A 24,496-nucleotide genomic window follows, 5' to 3' on the forward strand; every position below is an offset into this window, starting at 1 on the left:
AAAAAAAATACTTCAGGCTAGAACATTTCAAAACCGAGATGTAATGGTTTCTGTTAAATAAGGCTGTTATGGAGTACAGAATGAAAGCAGGTAAATTGAATTATTGAATGGTAGAATGACCCAAAAGGTTGAATGGCCTACTTCCTTGTTTTCGTCTTTTTGTCGCTGCCACCATGAAGTTTGTAGCCTGATCCAAATTCAGCAGAGTAGGATCCAAATGACTTATTGGCATGAAAGCTGACCTTGTTGCAAGGATGTCAAAGCCCAGTTTCTGCAAGAATCTACGGTTTAGTTCACTACAGAAACACTCCTTTTGTAACAAAGTGCAATGTATTGGATAAAGTGCTTCACTTTAGATATTTCCTAAAGGTCTGATCTCCAGACTAAGCAAGAAATTACCCAAGTTTCTTGTGAACAGAGCAGCTCTGCCCTTGAATGTTCAAGTTTCATCCTGGAGTAAGTTTTCTGAAGAACAAAGCATTCCCATCGTATGTCCAGCATAGTACTAGAGGAAAAAATGCCCTGGGTGCAAGCAATGATGTTGCTGACATTCATGTTGCTTCATTGGGGGATTTGTATATGATTTTGCAAGAAATGACTTTAATTTTGTTCTATTCTTGGATGGTAAGTCTTTTTTATTGGATATATTTTTAATAGTTCAGGAAAGTAGGTTTCTACAGTTAGAGAAACTGTTGATCTTTGATTAACTTTCAGAGACTATAAAGAGATGCTTTGGGTCATTAAAAAGTCAGTTTTCTATTTCTGTTGCTAAATGGGGGACTTTCTGTGATTGAGAGTCTCAATCTAAAGTTGCTTCTGAAAATCATCCAAACAGATCAGCTCCAAGGCTGGGTTTCCACAGGGAATATCACATATATTGTTCCATAAAGGAATTATTTGAGGATCAAGGGCAATTGAGAGAACTGGATATAACTGATTTGATCTTGGTATCCAGAATTCTTAACGCAAAGCCTGTCTAAAGTAGCAATTTTTCTAAGGCAACAGGGGTTTACATCTACTTATTTTCATTTATCTGCTCCAGTCAGCAAACAGCTGGTTGGTGTTGCTATAGTGATTAGTTATTTTTACTATCAGATAAGGTTTATTCTGTTGAAGGGTCATGAGGACTTGAAACGTCAACTGTGCTGTCCTCCGCCGATGCTGGCAGACCTGAGTTTTTCCAGGTATTTCTGTTTCTGTTTTTATTAAGCCTGGCATTGAATTTGTACACATCCAAGTTAATGAAACAGAAACAATGAGCTGTTTGTGCATTTTTAAATGTTATGCTCCAGTGATAGGAAGGGGAAAATCTTGACAAATATTAGGATTTTTAAACCAATTATCTGTTGCGTGAAGATGAGTATTTCTTGCAATATGATAACAAAACCCACATTTTTTTTGATAACATCTTGCTTGTTCAGTTGAGTTCATAAGCAAAGCTGTGAGATCCAAGTAAGGCCCTCTTAGCTTGATGGCACCTGACATTTTTCTCGTGCTATTTGCAACACGTGATCCACTACAGCTGCAATCTTCTGCCATATTCATTGCAGATTAAGCCATCATTAATATTCCACAGCCACTGTAAGTAATTAGCTTTCTCTCATCTCACAGTTTCATTAACAAACCTGAGCATTAAGCAAGATGGCTGCCCTGAGCTATCTTGATTGTTTATCAACAGCTTTGAGGATATGGATGAACGTTTTTACTGGTCAGTTTGTTTGCTTTGTTTTCCTCTTTTTGGGGAATAGTGGGGAAGTGTTAGAAAGATTAGTGGGCTGATTATCAATTTGTTTGAACCATGTCATGAGCACCTCTTCTGTGGTCAATGGGACTTGAAGCCCAGAGCTTCTGGCTCAGAGGAAGGGGTACTACCAACTGATCCACAAGATCTCCTCATTACTGAACTGATACTTGAACAGATGGAGCAAGATTTATGCTTGACCCTTTTGCTCAAAAGCAGTGCCATATCTGCACGGCAGCAAAACAAATTCCACCAATCTATAAACTCAGCAAACTGTAGGGTAACAGAACAAAGCTAAATATGCACGATTGCTGTTTCCACTTAAATCACTGGTAGGATCCTTGATAACCCTTTGGTGTCTTAGTAGTGGAGGCTTCTGTACACCCCTTTTCGTTTGTCTCTTGCAGCAAGAACCATCCAACGTGACTTTATAGCTAGAAACAAGAAGTACTCACGTGGCCCAAATTGACTTATAGAGAGTCATGTGGGCCAGAAAGACGTTGAACATCAGCTGGTTCATTTAGGTGCAATGCAGATTTTGATACACGGAATTAAACAAATCTCTTGTATATTTGTATCCTGATCTGAAGAATTGGGCCTCATTTTGATGGATGTTTAATTTCACTAGTTATAAAATAGAGATCTGTGCTGAGTGTCATAATGATTTTTCATCAAATGAGGGAAAAGAGATTGGCTGCCAACCAAACTTGTTAACAGACAAATTTTTTTTCAAAGATAATTCATTTAACTTTTTTGGTAAGTTTTTTGGGCTGAATCTTGCTGAAAAATAACAGCTTGTGTAAAAATCATTTATGTAAAATTCAGCCAGTAAATTCAAGGGATAAGAGATATGGGGCAGAATCTTCCCATTGGCGTGTGGGGGCGAGCCCTGCATGTCCACGTGTAAAATGACACGCAGTGACGTCGGGCGAGTGTCGCAATGTCACCGCCCGCCATCATGATATTTAGCTGGGTGGGCACGCGATGATGTCCAATGCGCCTGCCATTAATTAATGGGCCACTTAAGGCCCTTGAGTGTTCAACCGACGCTGATTTCTTTTGGCGCCCGTGCAATCTTCAGGTCAGCGCATGGGCTCAATGGGCAGGCGGGTAGGACACGTTTGTATTAACCTCATCCACGGGCGGGATAAGAGGGCTCACTGGGGTCTTGAATGTGCAGTCAAGTATTTATTTTTGAAAGTTTTTCAAACTTGCCTGTGTGATCTGCAGTACTTCAAAACGCATACCAGCTGCTTTTTCTGGACTCTTAATCTTTAGGTCAGCAGTGTGCAGTGAGGAATCTTTTCTAGACCTGCAAGTTTCAGGAAGCCTTCCCTTAGCCTGGGAATGGGAGCTGAACTGTCCACTGGAGGCAGCTCCTCTGAGGAGGAAGGGAGGGCTAGAAGGGGGAGGAGGCCAGGAGTGCACATTCAGCCTCCAGAGGAGCCACCTTTGGGAGGACTGGCGCAGGCACAAGAGGCACAGGGCAAACAGGAAGTCCAAGGTGGAAGGGGCCACAGAAGACACCACTATCCTGCTGCCAGGGTACACAGGTGGGTCTGAGGTGCAGTGCTGAAGGAGGCTCCGTGTCTCAAGGGAGACAGTCAACTATATCTGTCAGATGATTGGGCCTGAGATCTCCACTAACTGTGTGGGTGGACACCCCATGCCAGTGGCTCTGAAGGTCACAGCTGCCCTCAACCTCTATGCCTCTGGCACCTTCCAGGGGTCGGTGGGTGATCTTTGCGGTGTCTCCCAATCAGCTATCCACACTTGTGTCAAGCAGGTTACAGACGCTCTGTTCAGGCGTACATTGACCTTCGTCCACTTCTGTTGGGATCAGGCAAGCCAGACACACAGGGCCAGAGGCTTTGGGGCCATTGCTGGCTTCCTCCCCTGTCCATGGTGCAATAGACTGTACACATGTGGCCATCAAGGCGCCAGCAGGTGAGCCTGGTGCCTTCGTCAACAGGAAGGGCTTTCACTCCATGAACGTGTAGATAGTGTGTGATCACAGGATGCTGATTCTACAAGTCTGTGCAAGAACTGTGCAGCTCCCATGACGCCTACATCCTCACACTCCCAGGTCCAGCAGCTCTTCAGTGCTCCAGCCTGGCTGGGTGGATGGCTGCTGGGTGACCAGGGCTATCCCCTCAGAAGGTGGCTCATGCTGCCTCTCTGCCATCCAAGAACAGAAGCTGAGCAGTGCTACAATAGGAGCCACACCTCCACAAGGGCTGTGGTGGAGAGAACCATCAGTCTTCTCAAGATGCTTCTGATGCCTGGACCTCCCAGGGGACACACTCCAGTACCCCCCAGATCGTGTCTTTGTGATAGTGGTTGCATGCTGCACTCTCCATAATCTTGCGCTGGAAAGGGGAGACACAGTGGACGATGAAAATGTCAACGCAGTGGCTGCAGCTGCACACACTGAGTCCGAGCATGCACAGGGAAATGCTGAGGGGGTAGACGCTGACCCGGGCATACTCCAGGGAGGCAGGGACACCTGGGAGGCTTTTATCCAACGAACCTTCAGCTAGCACACCACAGATGGTCCACCAGGACAAGCCTGGGCTGTCGGCTTGATACAACACCTAAGTGCAAAATCTGTCAGGTTAGTAACTAACTAAGGGCCTTGTTAATAAAACTGAATGTCCAACAAAGCACTTATTACAGTTTTGGAAACCATACACATGCAGAAGGAAAGAGGCACCCTCAGCCATGGTGACATATCTGAATTTAATCAGTCAAGCAAAGCAACTTATTACCAAAAAAAAGACAGCATGTGTCCAGGGGGTGTTACAAATCAAATAAAATCATAAGGGCCTCAACTTGGACAAACACAAAAGCACCAGTGAAAAATCCGTAGTATGTTTAAGGTGCCTTATGCTTTTGTTTCCGGGTGCTACGTCCTGGTGCTGCCCTATCGCTCAGAGTGTCATCTGAGCCTGCTGACTCTGCCGTCCTGTTGGCCTTGATGACCTTGGCGGTCATCCTCTAGCCTTGGAGCCTGTGCTGGCTCCGCCTGGGAGGGAGCTGCCAGTTCCACAGCTGGCATCTCCCCAGCGTCGCAGCCTTACCAGATGATACGGTCATTGGGAAAGGGGCAGAGGAGCTGCCGACCTCATCTGGAGCGCCCTGAGAGGAGCCCGCAGAGACGACAGGCAGCTCCTGCGCTGACGTGCGGTTGCCCCGGACCTCCCTGCTCACCTTGGATGGGTGGGCACCAAGCTGGGAAACTTGATGCCCAAGCCATCTCCCATACTTGCACTGACCATCTGAGGTCAATGCTGATGTGAAGGCTTGCTGATCAGAGCGCACCCCTGGGGAGCCCTGACGGGTCTCCTGGAGTAGGCTCTCCATGGAGGACATGGCAATTGGACATGTGGCTCATTGCTTCGGCAGGCGACTGCATAGTCTCCACCACCACGGAGACCAAGCCAAGCATAGCCTCATGTATCTCCCCCAGATGCTACTGCACACCTGGCCACATTTTCTGCCCCTGCTGTGTCGCAGACGACTCCAGAGGCACATCATCAGGCACCGACTGAATATTTTCCTGGTCCCCTGCAGTCCTCCGACTGTTGGTGCCATGGCCATTCTCTGTCTCTACCAGCTCCTCCAGCGACTGTGAAGTGCCCTCACCGTAGTGCCCCGGGACACTAGCCACTGTTTGAATTCCCATTGAGGCACTAGTATCTGCGCTGGTGCCTGCCTCACAGAAATGGTGTGATGCTGGTGAGACTTCAGGCCCCTCAGGTGTGAGAGGGGGTCTCTGCTGCTCCTCCTCTCGGCCCTGCTCCAATGATGCTCAAAGGAAGAACAAGGCCAGTGGATCACTTAACGTGGAGACAATGACAAAGTTCATCCCTGTCCCCCAGATTATTATGCACTCATCCTTCCATAACCAATGGTCAAGCCGTGTTGCAAAATTAAATCATTTAACATTCAGCAGTGCTATGGCTGTTGGCAGGACAATGCTGACCCCATTGTTGGATATAAATACCTGGCCTGGCACCCCAGCCTCACCGACACCAGTGGACCTGGGTGCATGACGCCTCTCCAGATCCAGGGCCTCCTGCTCGAAACGCTCCGCTGGCCAACCGGAAAATTCAGGCCATGGTGTGAGTAGTGAATCTTTAGAACTTGCTAGTCAATCTACTGTTTTTGTTTTGCACAAATGGCATATTGCCCTTGGCCTCCCTGCTATTTTTTTAAGGACCTGCTGGATTTGTGCATTTCTTGCCCGTTAATCTTGCTGCAGAAAGTTGAGGCTGGTGTTGAAGAGCATTAGTACTTTTTTAATAGCATAATTGCTGATGCAATGCCAATCAACCTATCTGGTTCAAAGAGAACAAATATCAATTGTTCAATCTCATTCCTGCACATAATAAAAGATTTAAGATTTTTAATTTTAACATTTCTTTCCTATTTTTAATTTGTCGTTTGCAAATTCTTTGTAGATTTTTAAAATGTCAATTTTTATATCAATGTTTTTCTTACTTTTCTTCTCTCTTTTTCCTTAATCAAATATTGTTCTTTCTTACTTTTATCTGCACCTGATCTAACACTATTTCTCCCACCTCCATCATTTCTGTTCATTCTGAACCCTTCAGCCTCATTGGTTAAGCAGATACAACGTTGGTTATGTATTCACTAACATTCCAGATTCCCCACTGCACTCGCCACACTTTTATAACCTTGTTCTTCCAGCAAATTATGGCACAAAGAAATTTTAAGCTGTTGACGCAGGACAAAGTCCTATGGCAAAGGCTGCAAGATGCTGCACTCCAAATAAATACTAAACCCTTCTGAGAACTGTCGTGGTCTAGTTATTGGCTCTTGCATATGGTTGTGTGATACTCCTGCAGTGAAATGAGCCACAATATACCATTGAAAAAAATCATTGGTATTATTAATTTTATATACAATTACTCCAGATTTATACCAAGGTTCTGATTGGCTTACATTCATGGTCAAGTAATTTACAGAATTGAGTCTAATGAGAATGTTGTATAGAATAATTAAAATCTTAAATACTGCGCAGAAGCCTTTTCTCTTTGGTGCCATAAGCGTTCTCTCTCATTTTATTCCAATCTAAAATTTTCAGCAATCTATCATAAATGTTCAGTTCCCTGATTTTAATCATCTATCTTACTATGTAAATGAATTCAGTCCAGACTCCTTTGATACTTGAGTTCATTGCATTATGCTCAATTTTAAAAATGTGCTGAACTCAAAGTGATTAATTACCCTGCGAAAGATTAGTTGTATATGTTTTAAGATACTACAGTAATGTAATGCATTTAGAAAATGGTGTATTTCCCATTCAGTATTCTGGTATAGCCTGTGTTTTTAAAAGCTAATGGGCAAAATCTGCACTAAAATCATACATTAAGTACAGAATGCAATAAGATTTTTTTATCTGTTAGACCAAACTAATTGTGGTATATATTTTCTTTGAAAAATATTATCTTAAAAATAAATCAAATTTTTGGAAATCTTCAAATGCTGCGAAAACATTTGGCATTTTTTTGAAACATTGCCTTTTATTTCTGCCATGATCTATTGTTGCCCTGTAACACTGGGTAATATCTTAAGAGCTGCAGATAAATTTGTATGAATAAAAGCTTTTTTATGCCTTGATGTAAGGATTGGGGAGTTGGAAATCAAAAGTTGAAAATTAGCACAATTTCTTGTAAATTCTGAAACCATTTCGAAGATGATTGTACAGGTACACATAAATGAAACATATGGATAAGTGAGTTTTACATATTCTTTATATTACAAACATGCCAGCCAAGACATTTACATGCAGCTCCAGTTATTATATTTCCAGTGTTGCAGATATTGTTTGGACGTCCCTGCGTAAATTTCCTATTTGCCTCTGTGTACGTGTTATCTATAGCAGAGTTTGTACCTGGTCTGTTGCGCAGCACCAGCAGCTCTAGAACTGGAGGCCCTGGACACTTTGTTGGGCTTCAGTGGAAGGAGAACTGCTCCCTTTTACTCCCAGGTGAAGGAGTCCAGCGGTTCCTAGCCTGGACTACTGGAAGGTCCCTCACATCCTCTTTATCCCATTAGTAGCGATGACATGCAATAAAATCTGCTCCAGTGAGTGTTCAGTCCTGTTGAAGAAATTAGTAATGTAGTGATATTAATGTGAGGAAAATTTGTTTATTAATGTTATGCTTTTCAAATAGTTTTTTTTTTAGAATTTACGTTTTTTACCTGCATAGCTAGAAGGATACAGGAATTGCTTTTTAACCCTTGCAGCTAGTAAATCATTTAGTTTTCTATCAGAATCTGCAGGAATTATGAATTTAAAAGCAGGTAAAACAAGTTATAGTTATGGAATTTTTTTTTTAGAAGTATTTTCTTGTATACTATATCGAGCAGGTATTTTTCTTTTCAAACAGCTAAACTATTTTGATTTAGAAATAAACTGAATACGAAAAGTAAGAAATAAATCAGGATCTACTGGAATTATGCAATAGATCAATCATCATATCCAGTGGAATGCTGCATCAGAATAGCAAACGTTATGGTGGACACTTCTCAAAAGACAATATGTTTCACTCTCTCTCTTTCTGTCATGTTTTGTTTTCTCTCGCTCATCCCCTCCTTCATGCCCGCCCCTTCCCATTCTCATTAGTTCTCACTGCTAACTGATCTGCGTGTTTTTAGCATTGTCTCTGATTTTTACTCGTTGAATTGTGAGAGTTATTTTGTAACGCTCAACAACATAGGAAGTTTGACACCATCCAGAACAAAATAGCCCACTTGATTGGCAACCCATCCACCACTGTAAACATTTACTCCCTCCACCACCGATGCACAATGGCAGCAATGTGTACCATCTACAAGATGCAGTGGAGCAACTCACCAAAGCTCCTTTGATAGCACCTTCTAAACCAGTGACCTCTACCAGAAGGACAAGGGCAGCATGGGAGCACCGCCACCTGCAAATTCCCCAACACTCCCCCCAAGTCACACATCATCCTGACCTGGAACTATGTCACCAATCCTTCACAGTTGCTGGGTCAAAATCCTGCCGTTCCCTTCCTAACAGCACTGTGGGTTTACCTACACCACATAGACTGCACCAGTTCAAGAAGGGGGCTCACCACCGCCTACTTGAGGGCAATTGGGGATGGGCAACAAATACTGGCCTTAACAGCAAGTCCACATCCTGTGAAAGAATAATTTTTTTAAAATTGTAATAATTGGTGATGTGAAACTTTCATATTTATATGAAAAAAAATTTTGGAGCTTTCATTTGAGAGACTTCTTTAAATGGAAGTTGCCCATGTTTCTTTGCTGCCCTTCACCCCATTAAGTATTTTTTCCCAACCACCATGTTCTTTTGCTCTACACCCAGAGAAGGATAAAGCCACATTAACCTCAATGAAATTCATGGTATATTTGATATATAGAAAATGACACACATTTTTGCAGTTGAGACTATAATATCTTTCAAGCGTGTCATGCTTCCTGAGGAGCTTTTTTAGCTATACATGTGAAATAAATACTTTGGAGAGGTAAATAGAGATGAAAATGTAATATCTAAACTTGCTGAAAATTTATTTGGATATCTAAAGTTAAAAGCAATTTATATTGTAATACAGAAAATTAGCACCTGACACAAAGGTACCAATATAGTTTTTATGAGAAGCTGCTCCACCAAATTAGCTTACTGTTTAAGCACTTGGGGGTTGGGGGGTGGGTGGCGGGGTTTACTGCATTAAAGGTGCTAAGGCACATTATTAATGCAAGTTGTTCATGAGATAAATGGCTTTTTCCTGATCCTATCTTTAAGCATAGGTGTTTAAATATCTTAAAATCCCTGAACTAATGTTAAATAATAGATATGTGACTAAAGTCAAATGAGATAGGAATCCAGATTGGAAGTTGAGTTGTCATTCAAATTCTCACCTCCCATGACCTTTTTTCTCCTTTTCACTTGGGTTGCTCCTATACCTTTCAATAATTAAAGTGGAGGAAAGTGCTTGAGGAACATTTTTCTACATAAGCAAGCATTTCTTCTTCTAATCCCTGCCCCTAATCCCCACCAATAAACCCACCTTTATAGATCTTGTGAAAATAGTGTTGAAATACTTTGCCTTTACAGAAGACCTTCCTGGGCCTCTGCAGTTTATGGCTTGCATTATTCTCCCTGTCACTGCTGTCGATGCTCAGTGATGTACTTGAAGTGGAGGTTTGAAAGTCAAGCACACTAAGATTGGGAATTTGTCCAGGCCGGACATTTTCTGATCTGAATCTCACAAAAGTTGTTAGTTTTGAAACTGATTTTTTTACAATTGCCTCCTAAAATCTCAAAGCAGCAATTAAAAATACCTGCTATATAGTATACTTAATTTTAATTGAGCACTTTATGGTATTTGTTCTTAAACTTCGCTTTCTAGTTACATAGACTCCGTAGTAATTGTTTCTACATAATTGTTACAGCAGGGCCTGATGCTAACTGGAAACTGTACTTGCTCCAAATATTATCAGTATTCTCAAACTTGCCACAGTTCACAACAGTTTATAGTCTATTGCCATTTCCTTTATTTTTAAACTAAGACTAACATATTTGCTGCTATTGCCATACTGCTTTGTATAATGTAAGTTAAGCATTAAGCCCTGTTAGCAAAGTATAATCTGCATTTTCTAGCTTAATTGCTTTTTAATGCCTGCATGTTATATTTTTTTGTTTGTGTATTAATTGATTTGATGTAATATTTTAATAATTTTAAGCATATTTAAAAGTAGTGATGTTGATGCTTTCAAAAGTTTTATAGCATACTGCATGTTTTCAAAGACTGTATTTTAAATTCTGCTTTCTGATAATTTTAGTCTCCTTACTTACATCGGGGACAACTGCCACTGTGGCTCTGTTACGTGATAGCATTGAGCTTGTGGTGGCAAGTGTGGGCGACAGCCGGGCAATTCTTTGTCGTAAGGGAAAACATAAGCGACTGACTGAGGACCACACTCCAGAAAGGAAAGATGAGAGGGAAAGGTAACATTATTGAAAATTTGATACAAATAGTCTAAGAAGAATTATACTTAATGCTGTAAATCCATTTGGTATACTTTAAATCATTGTAATCTACAGCTACATTTGTTAGTGTTTAACTCACTCCATTTATGTAAGCAACTCCCATTCATATCCATACCATCATTTATTACCTTCTGCTTTGTTTGTATTTGACAGGATTAAGAAATGTGGTGGATTTGTTTCCTGGAACAGTCTAGGCCAACCACATGTAAATGGAAGATTGGCAATGACGCGTAGTATAGGAGATCTAGCTTTAAGGTCTGTGGGAGTCATCGCAGAGCCAGAGACCAGGCGGATTAAGGTCAGCCTGCATGCTGCAGACCATAACCCTATATATCACTCTTGCAATTCCATATCATATGTTCCAATCCAAGTTGAAGATTAAAAATTGGTATTTATTTTATTTGGTCATTTAAATATGCTGTAATTTTAAATAATTTAAGTATACTAACTCATTCCATCACAAGGTCAGAAGTGGGCACGATAGCTGATTATTGCACAATGCTCACCATTCGTGATTCCTCAGATGCTGAAGCTTTCCATGCCCAAATGCAGCAAGACCTGGATAATATCCAGGCTTGGGCTGACTTGTGGCACGTAACATCCACGCCACACCAGTGCCAGGCTGTGACCATCTCCAACAAGAGAGAATCTAACCATCGCCCCTTGACATTCAGTGGCATTACCATCGCTGAATCCCCCCACTATCAACATCCTGAGGGCTACCATTGACTAGAAACCACAATGGACTAGCCATATAAATGCTGTTGCTACAAGAGCAGGCCACAGGCTAGGAATCCTGCAGCGAGTAACTCACCTCTTAACTCCCCAAACCTGTCCGCCAGGACAGGGTACAAGTGAGATAAAAGCAAAAAACTGCGGATGCTGGAAATCCAAAGTGAGAACTGTTATGGAATACTCTCCACTTGAGTGCAGCTTCAACAACACTCAGAAAGCTTGACACCATCCAAAGCAGCCCACTTGATTGGCACTCCCTCCACCACCAACGCACAGTGGCAGCAATGTGAACCATCCACGAGATGCACTGCAGGAACTCACCAAGCCACCTTAGCCAACACCTTCCAAACCCATAACTTCTACCATCTAGAAGGACTAGGGCAGCGGATGCATGTTAAAACCACCACCTGGAAGTTCCTCTCCAAGCTGCTCACCATCCTGATTTGGAAACACATCGTCGTTCCTTCAGTGTCGCTGGGTCAAAATCCCGGAACCCCCTTCCTAACAGCACTGTAGGTGTACCTACACCACATGGGCTGCAGCAGTTCAAAGTTCATCACCACCGCCTCAAGGCACTTGGGGATGGGGATTAAATGCTGACCTGGCCAGAGGCTCCCACATCCCACAAATACATAATAAAAAAAATTAAATTTTCTTGCAAGTATTTCACTAACTATTGTATAGCCAGTCCTGCTTATAGATAACTCCAATCTAACTGCAAAATAGGCAATTTAGTTTATCAAATTTGGATGGCAGCATTGGGACTGCATGCTGAAGCATATTAAAATTGATTTTTTGGATGCTGTGATTATCCAGTGGACAAAGACACGACCTAGTATTATACTAAGTCATACAGACAAAGGTCCCAGGTTTGATTCACAATCTATACTGACCGATTGAATTTAATTTAGAGTGCAACCTTTGGCTTTGGTGTTCCAGGTCAAAAGGCAAAAATCAACCTGATGTCCTCCTCCCCCCTCCAACCCCCCAGGAGACTGTCCACTGACACATGCTGGAACGTTCCTGTATGGATGTTGGGTGAGAGCAGGATCAGGCTCTGCTATCATTTTTTCCGTTCAGAGAGTCTGTTCTCTCAGTCAAAGCTGGAAAGCCATGTGGACAAAATATTAAAGGTTTGCTAGTGCCTGCATAATTGTATCCTAGGAAGAGGTTCAAGAAAAGGGGTCAAAAGTTATGGGGAGTGTGGGGGGTATTTCGTATATTCCTTTGTATAATTGTACAGTGAGGCTTGTCTTTTTGTAATTGTTTCCTTTTACCTGTGATATCAGCTAATCTGAGCTCTATTTTTGTAGCTGCAACATGGAGATGATGCTTTCTTAGTTTTAACAACAGATGGGATTAACTTTATCATGAACAGTCAAGAGATTTGTGATCACATCAGTCAATGTCATGATCCAATAGAGGCTGCTCAGGTTATTATTGAACAGGTAAATGGAGCTTGATTCAATCATGTACCATTTGTTGGGTTTACATTTACCCATGTACTAGAATGCCCATTCATGTAGCTGCCTGCCTTGAAAGCAAGAATGTTTTAATGACTGATATGTTTGCTTTTACACTTAATGTGTTTGCTTTTATCTTTCATGTGTTAATGTAAACACCTCTGTTTGATTCAGGGCAACAATAAATGTTATCTGAGTCCCTAAGTCAACTTATCGTAAATGTAAAAGAGCTGGGAAGTTAAATATTATTTTACATTTTAAGTACATTAATTACAAAACATGAATTAAAATCAGGTGCTCAATTAATTTTGCCTAGAAACATATGGCTTAAATAGACTGTAATACCTTTTCCCTTTGAAGGCCCTTAGATGAAAATTTGTACCTGAGCATGTCAAAATAAATGTGAGCATAAAACTGTTAGTAAATGCTGACTTACAAACAATATCTCCTTCAAGGGTCACAAAGTCAAGCAAAAAAGCACTAACAATAAAATGGACCACTTTTCATCCAAACTGAGATCAGGTGAAAGATATTACATGTGTACATTTGGGCCAACTGGTCAACGCTGATATTTGATTTTTAAAAATACCACTAAACAAACTGGAATATTTGACATGAGGCACATAACCAATGTTTTGGAGAATATTTCAGTGTGTGCATAACTTCTCAAAAAAGGAGGGTCCAATTGACAAACTGTTAAGCAGTGCTCATACAGGCAGGAATTTTCTCTGAATTGCACTAAGTGCGGTGGCAGGCGTGAAAAAAGACGTTTTTCCCGCCAGCTGCAATAGTGGGTTTTTGCGCCATATCAACCGTTTCCTGGTGCGTCTTATCTCATTAATAATGCATACACGGGAAACACTCTGGATTGCTGGCGGGCGGGCTCAGATTTGCCTGCCACGCCAAGACCTCAGCACTTCCTCTCTCTGGGCGCCATATTTAAAGCACACCAGAGCGCAGCCTACTTCATGTCTACAGACAAGGACTGCTCTTGGCAACAGATGGCCCCGAAAGGAAGACCGCAGCCCCCAAATTTAGTGATGCCTCTCTGGGCGCCTGTTGGACGCAGTGGAAACCCTACGCAAACTCCTCTATCTATATATATATTATATATATATATACACACACACACACAAACCCCCCCCCACCCCCCCGGCCTTCGCCTGGGCAAAGACTAGCCACTAAGCTCACCTATCCAGCATGGGAGGCACTGGCAGCGGTGGTGAGCGCCAATGCTCTCCAAAATGGACAGCCACCCAATGATGCAAGAAGATGAAGGATCCCCTCCATTTCGTCAGGGTAAGTCATTCTTCTCATCACTCTCAACTCTCACAATCACAAACCCATCACACATCCACAGGATTTGCACTCACTGCCAGTTCAAGGGAAATCACAATTCATTTTTTCACAAATACCCTCACCTCCTATGCCCATCATGTCCTCATGCCGTCCATGGCACCACTTGCACTCCACACGTGCCAGGCATTCTTCTCATCAGCCTGTCAGGCATCTTGCTTACGCTCTCTCCATCTGTCTCCACGCCAGATAAGCTAGGCCACAACAAGAGAAAGATGTCCCAGACTAGGGGTGGCGTGCCTGAGCTGAAGGTCCTCACAGCCTTTGAAAATAGAGACATCCAGCTGGCTGCTGTGGTTGTTGATCATTCCGGCACAGACAGTGAGGTCAGCGTCGGCGCTCAACTGAGCGAGGATCCTGCACTGCAACATCCATCAGACAACCATACCTTTTTCACAGTCCCCTGCCATGCACTAATTATCTCACTTTTCTCTCACAGGCACATCCGGAAGCAGCCGAAGACGGCTACAAGCCAGGTCGTCGACTCCAGCCCTGAGGATACCTTGGAAGAGGAATCCACACACACACACACCAATGGAAAACCTGTCACAGTGCTCACCAAAACCTTCCACCAGCACAGAGACACACCCCTCGGTGGGACCTAGTTCTAGATTAGCCTCGAGGTCACAATCTGGTGTGCACGCTGCACTGTCTGATCCACAGTGGGCGGAGGCAGGGAAATCCAAGGGTGCCGGCACTCGGAGGACAGCTTGAGGCCAGGAATCTGCTGAGACCAAGTCAGGTGATGAGCCTCTGTACTCCATTCTACCTCAGTTGCTGGAGCTGCAAAGACAGCTTGGGAACATCAGGAAGGGCTGTCTGCAGCAATCCTCAGATTGCAAGGCACGATGGAGGAGTTATCCGCCTTCAGTCTGAGGTGATAGTGCTGGCATGTCAATGCACCGAGGCCAAAACTGGTAGGATGGCGGCCGCCATGGAGACATTGGTCCAGAATATTGCTCCTGCACTGCTGCAGGAGTTGCACTCCATCGCTAAGGTACTTGCTAGCATCCATCAGTGTCCACGTGAGAGGGTGGTGAGGCATCTTGAACTCATTACAGCTGCCTCTTCCTCTCAAGGAGACAGCCAGGAGCCCTCGGGCACCCAGAGGGAGGAGGATCAGCAGGTGCAGGTGCACGCCTCAGGGCACTCCATTCAGGTGACTCCGGGAATATCCAGCCCATCTGATTCCTCACTTCCTATGACCCCCGCAGCTCCAGCTCCACAGGCTGAGAAGGGTGCCATTGCAACACCACAGTACCCCGAAAGCGGGCTGCGGCCCTCCAGTTCTCAGCTCTGCAGAGGACACCCACCAAGGCCATCACAGACAGGGTGTATCAGCAGGCTGCCCCCACCTCAGCTGTGGATGTCAGGAGAGCACCAAGATATAGTGGCAGGTTTAGAAAGGTTAAGAAGATGTAACTCTTGTAGAGTTAAAACAATTAACTAAATTAATAAAACAAGGGATAAATCGAGCACAGCCCCTAAATCAGGTCAGCTGTAAAATCAAGGAAAAATTTTAAAGGAAACTTACAACCATTAAACCAAAATGTGATTAAAGGGGTCAACAAAACACCCCAGTGCACGCGGTGCCCACCGGGCACGGAAGGCCTCGATGGTGCCGGCAGACACCGCGTGCTCCCTCTCCAGGGACACCCGGCCGCGAACATAGCCGCGGAAGAGGGACAAACAATCGGGCGGGACTTCCCCCTTGATCGCCCGCTGCCTGGACCTGTTAATGGCCAACCTGGCCAGGCCCAGGAGCAGGTTCACGAGGAGGTCCTCCTCCTTCCCGACCCCCTTCCGCACCGGGTGTCCGTAGATCAGGAGCGTGGGACTGAAGTGCAAACAAAACAGTAACAAAAGGTTCTTTAAATAACTAAAAAGGGAGTGCAGCCTACAACACCCTATATAAACCTGGTCCACGGACTCCACAAGACCACAAAAATGGCAGGTGTCCTGGGAGTCCGTGAACCTAAACATCCTCCTATTGTAGGGGACTGCTGCAGGCAACACCCTCCAACCCAGGTCCCCGATAGAAAGGGGGAGAACTCCGCCGTAGAGGGCCTCCCATCGGGGGCCTCCGCCGCCGGACGGCAACAAGGCACGCCAGGGCGTGTCCGGGCGGCGGACCAGGGCGAGAAAATGGAAGGTGTGCAGCAGCAGTCCGTACAGAAAACCCCTCCGCACCGTGCCAAATGGCACGGAGGGCATGTCCCCGAGGCGGCTCATATTATTGCGGGGCACCGGCACTCGAGGGAGGGTTTGGGGCTTGGGGCCAATGTGGAATTCCGTCCGAACAGTGGAACGTTCAGCCGGAAGACCACCGCGCACCTGGGCCACCTCGAGACCTAAAATTACATCGGGTCCGAGCACGACCGTCCTTAGGCCTTGGATGGCATCGGCTGCGACCTGGACACTCACTGACGCGCGGCGCGCCAACTCCTGCGGGAGCATCCAGCCCAGTCCTCCGCCACCCAGCACGTCCCCGACCCTGGTCACCCCGGCAGCCACAGCCCTCCTCTCCGCCAGCCACTGAAAGGGACGGAGGGGCGGATTCCTGAGCAGCGGCTCTCTGACGATAGCCGCTACTCCTGACGGGGGAGAGCTGCGTCGCGTGGCGACCACGTTCCAGACTTTGATCAGGTCCTGGTAAAAGACAGGCAACACCTGGAAGGAGCCGAGGCCCCTCTGATCTACAAACAGGAGCTGCACGTCATAATTCAGGCCGTGCACCTGGCGGAAGAAATACATCGCCAGGGCACACCATCTCGGAGGAGGCTCGACGTAAAGGTATCGCTGCAGGGTCTGAAGACGGAAAGTCGCCACCTGCGTGCATAGGCACACTAGCGCCTGACCGCCCTCCCTAAGCAGGAGACTCAGAACCTCAGCAGCGACCCAGTGCAATCTTTTGTCCCAGAAGAAGTCGACTAGCATTCTCTGGATTTTCGCGACAAAGTCCGGGGGAGGGGTCAAAGTGACCAGCCGATACCACAACATGGCGGTGATCAGCTGGTTTACGACGAGAACTCGACCCCGGTAAGACAGCACTCGGAGCAGTCCTGTCCAGCGCCGCAGGCGAGCGGTGACTTTCGTCTCCAGTTCCTGCCAGTTGGCCGGCCAGGATTCCTCGGCAGGGCAGAGATGGACCCCCAGGTAGAGGATGCTGGTCCTGCTCCAGGTGAAAGGCCTGAGCTCCTCGGGTAGGGGATCCATCTGCCACGGGCCGACCAGGAGTCCAGAACATTTCTTCCAGTTGATCCTGGCAGAAGAAGCTGCAGAGTAGACCTCCTGGCACTCGCGCATCCTCCGCAGGTCAGCCGGGTCACTAAACATTAGGAGCACGTCATCGGCGTATGCTGAAAGGACCACCCCGATGCCCGGCCCGCGCAGAACCAATCTCGACAACCTCCTCCGCAAGAGGAAGAAGATGTAACTCTTTTGAGTCAAAACAATAAACTAAATTAACAAAAACAAGGGAGAAATCAAGCACAGCCCCTAAGTCAGGTCAGCTGTAAAATCAAGGAAAAACTTTTAAAGGAACCTTACAAACATCAAACTAAGATGTGATTAAAGGGGTCAACAAAACACCCCAGTCCCCGCGGTGCCCACCGGGCACGGAAGGCCTCGATGGTGCCGGCAGACACCGCGTGCTCCCTTTCCAGGGACATCCGGCCGCGAACGTAGCCGCGGAAGAGGGACAAACAATCAGGCGGGACTCCCCCGTCGATCGCCCGCTGCCTGGACCTGTTGATGGCCAACTTGGCCAGGCCCAGGAGCAGGTTCACGAGGAGGTCCTCCTCCTTCCCGACCCCCTTCCGCACCGGGTGTCCGTAGATCAGGAGCGTGGGACTGAAGTGCAAACAAAATAGTAATAAAAGATTTTTTAAATAACTAAAAAGGGAGTGCAGCCTAAGACACCCTATATACGCATGGTCCACGGACTCCACAAGACCGCAAAAAGGGCATGTGTCCCGGGAGTCCGTGAACCTAAACATCCTCCTATTGTAGGGGACTGCTGCATGCAACACCCTCCAACCCAGGTCCCCGATAGAAAGGGGGAGAACTCCGCCGTAGAGGGCCTCCCATCGGGGGCCTCCGCCACCGGACGGCAACAAGGCACGCCAGGGCGTGTCCGGGCGGCGGACCAGGGCGAGAAAATGGAAGGTGTGCAGCAGCAGTCCGTACAGAAAACCCCTCCGCACCGTGCCAAATGGCACGGAGGGCATGTCCCCGAGGCGGCTCATATTATTGCGGGGCACCGGCACTCGAGGGAGGGTTTGGGGCTTGGGGCCAATGTGGAATTCCGTCCGAACAGGGGAACGTTCAGCCGGAAGATCACCGCGCACCTGGGCCACCTCGAGACCTAAAATGACTTCGGGTCCGAGCACGACCGTTTTTAGGTCTTGGATGGCATCGGCTGCGACCTGGACACTCACTGACGCGCGGCGCGCCAACTCCTGCGGGAGCATCCAGCCCAGTCCTCCGCCACCCAGCACGTCCCCGACCCTGGTCACCCCGGCAGCCACAGCCCTCCTCTCCGCCAGCCACTGAAAGGGACGGAGGGGCGGATTCCTGAGCAGCGGCTCTCTGACGATAGCCGCTACTCCTGACGGGGGAGAGCTGCGTCGCGTGGCGACCACGTTCCAGACTTTGATCAGGTCCTGGTAAAAGACGGGCAACACCTGGAAGGAGCCGAGGCCCCTCTGATCTACAAACAGGAGCTGCACGTCATAATTCAGGCCGTGCACCTGGCGGAAGAAATACGTCGCCAGGGCACACCATCTCGGAGGAGGCTCGACGTAAAGGTATCGCTGCAGGGTCTGAAGACGGAAAGTCGCCACCTGCGTGCGTAGGCACACTAGCGCCTGACCGCCCTCCCTAAGCGGGAGACTCAGAACCTCAGCAGCGACCCAGTGCAATCTTTTGTCCCAGAAGAAGTCGACTAGCATTCTCTGGATTTTCGCGACAAAGTCCGGGGGAGGGGTCAAAATGACCAGCTGATACCACAACATGGCGGTGATCAGCTGGTTTATGACGAGAACTCGACCCCGGTAAGACAGCACTCGGAGCAGTCCTGTCCAGCGCCGCAGGCGAGCGGTGACTTTCGTCTCCAGTTCCTGCCAGTTGGCCGGCCAGGATTCCTCGGCAGGGCAGAGATGGACCCCCAGGTAGAAGATGCTGGTCCTGCTCCAGGTGAAAGGCCTGAGCTCCTCGGGTAGGGGATCCATCTGCCACGGGCCGACCAGGAGTCCAGAACATTTCTCCCAGTTGATCCTGGCAGAAGAAGCTGCAGAGTAGACCTCCTGGCACTCGCGCATCCTCCGCAGGTCAGCCAGGTCATTAAACATTAGGAGCACGTCATCGGCGTATGCCGAAAGGACCACCCCGATGCCCAGCCCGCGCAGAACCAATCTCGACAACCTCCTCCGCAAGAGGAAGAAGATGTAGCTGCACAACATGGGCACAGGTGTTAATCACTTGTACATAATGTTCACAATTGTAAATAAACTCCCAAGAACGTCTCCTTGTCTATGGCACCTTGTTATGATGAGCAGTGTTCATGTCACTTAGATGTGAAACCTTGGTTCCTGCACAAGATGCAGGCAAGAGTCTTAGTCCAGCGCCTCTTCCCTGTGCAGTGTGTAACCTTCAAAGCAAAGTGATTGTCCAGCTTCACAGTCACGCAACACATCAGTGATGCCTGCACCTCGATGCGGCTTGTCATTGTTGCCAGAATGTCATGGGCTGGCGTCACAGAGATCCGTGATTTTCTCTGTATGCTGTCAGCATGTTTGAGCTGGGGCTGGCCCCCCATCTCTTCAGCATCTGTGTCCGGTGACAACGTAGTCCTGAAGGGGACAGGCGATGAAGGCTGCCAAAGGATCAGGTGCATTTAAAGTTTTACGGCTGCGTCTCCATGATATGACCCTGAACACAGAGCACAAGCGAGCTGCCCTCAGCTGGACAGGAGTCAGATGTTCACAGATGCAATGTGAAGATCTATGGGGTGTCCTCACTGCAGGTTGTCATCATCCTCCTGGAATCTTGCGACTATTAGGGCCTTCGCTGTGTCTCCGTGAGATGAGTCTGATCACAGAGGGTATGTACGCTGCCATCAGTCAGACAGGTGTCAGATGTTCACAGATGCAATATGAGGATGTCAAGAAAGTCCTCACTGCATCTCATCATCATCCTCCATGAATCTTTCGGCTATTAGGGCTTCACGAGCATGCCTATCTTGTCTGGCAAGTGCGATGGCCTCATCGCCAGCATCCTTGCCTCCCAGGACCACACCCCCTTTGACCTCCTAATTAGACGAGACGTGCAGCTCTTACACCTTCTCTTCAGCCAGGTCCTCCCCCCATTGTAGTGCACAGCAAGCTATGATCATGCGTGACACCCTCTGGGGGATTGTACTGGAGTGCTCTGCCAGTCCTGTCAAGGCACCTGAACCTCATTTTCAAAATGCCAATCGTGTCCTCCACCAAAGTTCGAGTCGCGGTATGAGCCTGTTGGTATCATCATTCTGCTGCAATCTGAGGCTGCTGCATGGGTGTCATCAGCCATGTCTTCTGTGGATAACCCTGGTCCCCAAAGAGCCAATCTTGTCAATCGCATCCTGGATTTATGTCACCGGGAAGCATAGCTAGGGCTATCTCGCGATATTTTCTGCACACACCACCAATCGTGCCTGTCACAAACCCAAGCAGAAAATTCCACCTACAGTGTTTGACAAATTTTAAGTTTTATGAAGTAATCAGTGATTAATTCATTGAACGTTGATGTGCAACTGAATGTTTTCAGCTCGTGCCTAGTAACTCCCCTCACCAGAACTATCACACTCTATGCAATATTATTCAGAGCTGTTGATGGGGGCCCTCTGCAATCCATGAACAAGTTCTTTTTTCCATTGTGGTAACACACAATGAATTTTGGCTGGATCTATTTTTGGCTCACAAATAAGCCTGTTTCATGCACAGAGCAGGGGATGTAGGTGTCTGAAGTGGACACCTCCATTTCTGGCAGATGGGGAGGTTCAGTGACCTGGTGAAACTGGCTCCCTCTATGATTTCTGATCTATCCGTCTAACGTGATGGGACGGTCGTAGCCCAGAATTATTGCACCATATTATGCTATTAACCTAATATAACTAACTACTACCGATTTTCAGTGAGGATGTACGCTTGCAAAATGTACATTTCCCAGTACTTCAAACAGATAATACAAAACTGTGCAAGAGTGTGAGGAGCAAGACCAAGCTAACTCCAAGACTGGAGCAAAACCAAACTGTCTCTGGCTCAGTGCCAAAGCTCTCTTGCCAAGAAGACCAGCTTCATAAAAGTCCACCAATCCAGAGGGAACAAAAACAAACATAGCACAAAAGAGAATATTCAATTTTCTATCAGATTTTTATACACTTGCCATTACCTAATGAGATGGAGTTATGACTGACCACAAAAAGGAAATCGTGGGGGATTGCTTCAATTTAAAAAGCTAATTGAAACAGTGAATATTTGTGTGCAAATAGTTCAAAAATTAAGAGTTCCAAGGTTAATCCAATGACCTCATTCGTCCAATGTGAAGCTATGCTGAAGGGGAGCATGAGGCAGTGAATTGGTGGTAGTGCTCTGTTGTAGCCCTGTGTTCTATCATCTTATTGTTTGTGACTTTGGTTAAAGCCATTTTGGTAATTTGAGAAAGAGAAAAAGGTGAACTACAGGGATTCAAGCAGGGTGTTTCAGGCAAGCTGGACATAAAATTGGGAGGTGATAACAGCTTCCAGAACCGTGGTAGGAAAGAGGGGGTGGGGGGAGGTGTTGTTGAGCATGGGGCTGGAACTTGGGTCAAGTCTAGTAATTATAATGGTTTTGAAAGGAATGGTGGTATGCAGCAATGTGAATATTCCCGTGCATGCAGCAGGCAGGTCCCTTTTAGTTACTGTGCGTTTGTGGCCACACAAACAGATTTAAAGGGCCCAGGTACTTTATATTAATTACGCACCGAAAAAAAATGGTCGGGAGTTTGGTGGGAATTTAGGTCTAGACAAGGTGATGCAGGTGGGGTAGCAACTGCAAACATACTGGGTTGTGTGGATGAGAGACATTGGGGCTGAGATTAAGAGGAAGTGGGACCACAGTGGAAGCAGCTGTGCAGATAGTCTTTGTCTTAGTGGAGAAGCACTTGGTATTTGATAAAGTTGAGAGATACAAAGAGAGTTTATTACAGCAAAAAGAAGCCTGGGATTATCCTGGTGCTCAAGAATGATTGACAAATAATGTGTAGGTTTAACTGAGGGGAGTGCTGTAATAATGCTTGACTTGGTCAAGCCAAATTTAGCAATGGATCAGTTGTGTTCTTATTTTGCTCAAGTTTGCACTCCTCAAACTTGAATTTGGAAAGAGGGATGCTGAACTAGCGGAATACCAGAGCTGTTAGAGCTGATAGTTTTACCTGGAAGATAGGGAGAAAGAGTGCACTTAAAATAGAGTTGCAATCATGGTGATGGAGGACCACATATGGGGAATTATGAATTTGAGAGTGAGGTTGCTGGGGGAGTTTTTACCCCATCAGCAGTTGGTGAAAGTCAAGACAGGAGAATAAAGGGGTGTGGATGGTAAAGGAGATAAGACAGTGATTGCAGGTGGCCCTGTCAGAGACTAAGACTGCAGGTGAGAAAGATTGAGAATAGGCAGGTCGTGAGAGTTGCCAAGGATAAGAGGAGCGAAGTTTGTATGGTGAGTGGATAGGAGGAGTCTAAATTCAAAAGACGGCTTAGAGGGAATATGGTGAAGATTTAGTTCTGTGGAAATTTTGTTCAGGCATCAGGAAGATAGGAGTAAATGGAGTTGAGGTACAGATCCGCCATGATCTAACAGAAATACAAACAGTCCCAAGTGACGGAATGGCCTTCTCCTGTTCACTTTGCTCCTGCATTGGAAGCAACAAGGTTGGGCACCTTGAAAAGGAAGTCATGATAACCAAGTGACTTACTAAAGTTAGCTGATTTTTTTTTTTAAATGAAGCAGTTTTACCCAGAGAAGCATTTTACTTCGGCATTATAATGATACTAATCTTCTTTGTTGCAGGTACTGCACTATGGTGCAGAAGATAACAGCACTATCATTGTGGTGCCATTTGGTGCATGGGGAAAACACAAGAACGCTGGCACCAGCTTTTCATTCAGCCGTAGCTTTGTCTCAAGTGGAAGATGGGCATAAAGTGAAAAGACTAAAGTCTGTACGCTGCACCCTATCCAGTTTTCAAAAAGTATTCATTTTAAGGCCACTTTCAAAAACCACGTACTAAGTATTTCCATTTGGTCAATGTTCAACCTGTTAAGACTGTAATGTGAATAAGGCCAGCTAGCTAGACATAGAATTAAAAAATTGCTGTGTCATTTTAACAAAGGATTTAATAACTGGACAGAAATAATTGGTCTTTGCAGAAGAATAGGCAGTGGTATTGAAAATTCACTAATTGATCACTTTAGATGTCTGTTTAGCTGTAGGAAAACTGTTGTCTTATATAAATTCTCAAATACTTTTGTGTTGTAAGTCACAGTAACTGGTTATATTCAGTTTAGTGCAACAGGGCAAATACAGTTTGTGCCCATACAATTTGTGCCCATGTGTTTTCAGTTCTGGCACTGAAACAAGTCGATTTGTTGGAATGCAAGTACTGAACGTTATATCCAATTCTGGGAATTGGGGGAAAAATTGTATATTTGTGCCGCCTCCCGTTACACTGATACTGCTTATCCAATATATCCTTGAAAGAACCTTTTCCTCTGCTCTGAACAATTTAAATACATTGGAAGAAAATTTTGTCCTGTCCAATATTGAGCTGCTTTATTGCTAGGGTTTACCCAAGCACTTATCACTTTTCCCTGACTACTCTAATTTCCCTTGCTTCACCTTATCACTTTTCCCTGACTACTCTAATTTCTCTTGCTTCACCTTATCACTTTTCCCTGACTACTCTAATTTCCCTTGCTTCACCTTATCACTTTTCCCTGACTACTCTAATTTCCCTTGCTTCAAGCATGGCTGCCAAAGCACAAGGAGGGCTATATTTCTATCCAGTGTTGGAATTTGAGCTTTAATGCAATGTCAGAAAGAGCATGAGTTAAGA

The 24,496-nt window shown here is 45.8% G+C and overlaps 1 protein-coding gene across 4 annotated transcripts in view; it reads left to right on the forward strand.

The window, feature by feature from the left end:
• ppm1kb (protein phosphatase, Mg2+/Mn2+ dependent 1Kb) overlaps positions 1–24,263 on the forward strand; it is a 39,383-nt gene extending 15,120 nt beyond the window's left edge. For all 4 annotated transcript variants that reach the window (XM_078530569.1, XM_078530665.1, XM_078530423.1 and 1 more), the window contains 4 exons: positions 10,601–10,766; positions 10,962–11,106; positions 12,857–12,991; positions 23,452–24,263. In XM_078530569.1, coding sequence (XP_078386695.1) covers positions 10,601–10,766; positions 10,962–11,106; positions 12,857–12,991; positions 23,452–23,583 — 578 coding nt within the window. In that variant the 3' untranslated portion in view covers positions 23,584–24,263. The remainder of the gene's footprint in view (positions 1–10,600; positions 10,767–10,961; positions 11,107–12,856; positions 12,992–23,451) is intronic.
• The last annotated feature ends 233 nt before the right edge of the window (positions 24,264–24,496 follow it).

The sequence above is a fragment of the Cetorhinus maximus genome, chromosome 1 (assembly GCF_964194155.1).
Source record: "Cetorhinus maximus chromosome 1, sCetMax3.hap1.1, whole genome shotgun sequence".
NCBI classification, from domain to species: domain Eukaryota; kingdom Metazoa; phylum Chordata; class Chondrichthyes; order Lamniformes; family Cetorhinidae; genus Cetorhinus; species Cetorhinus maximus.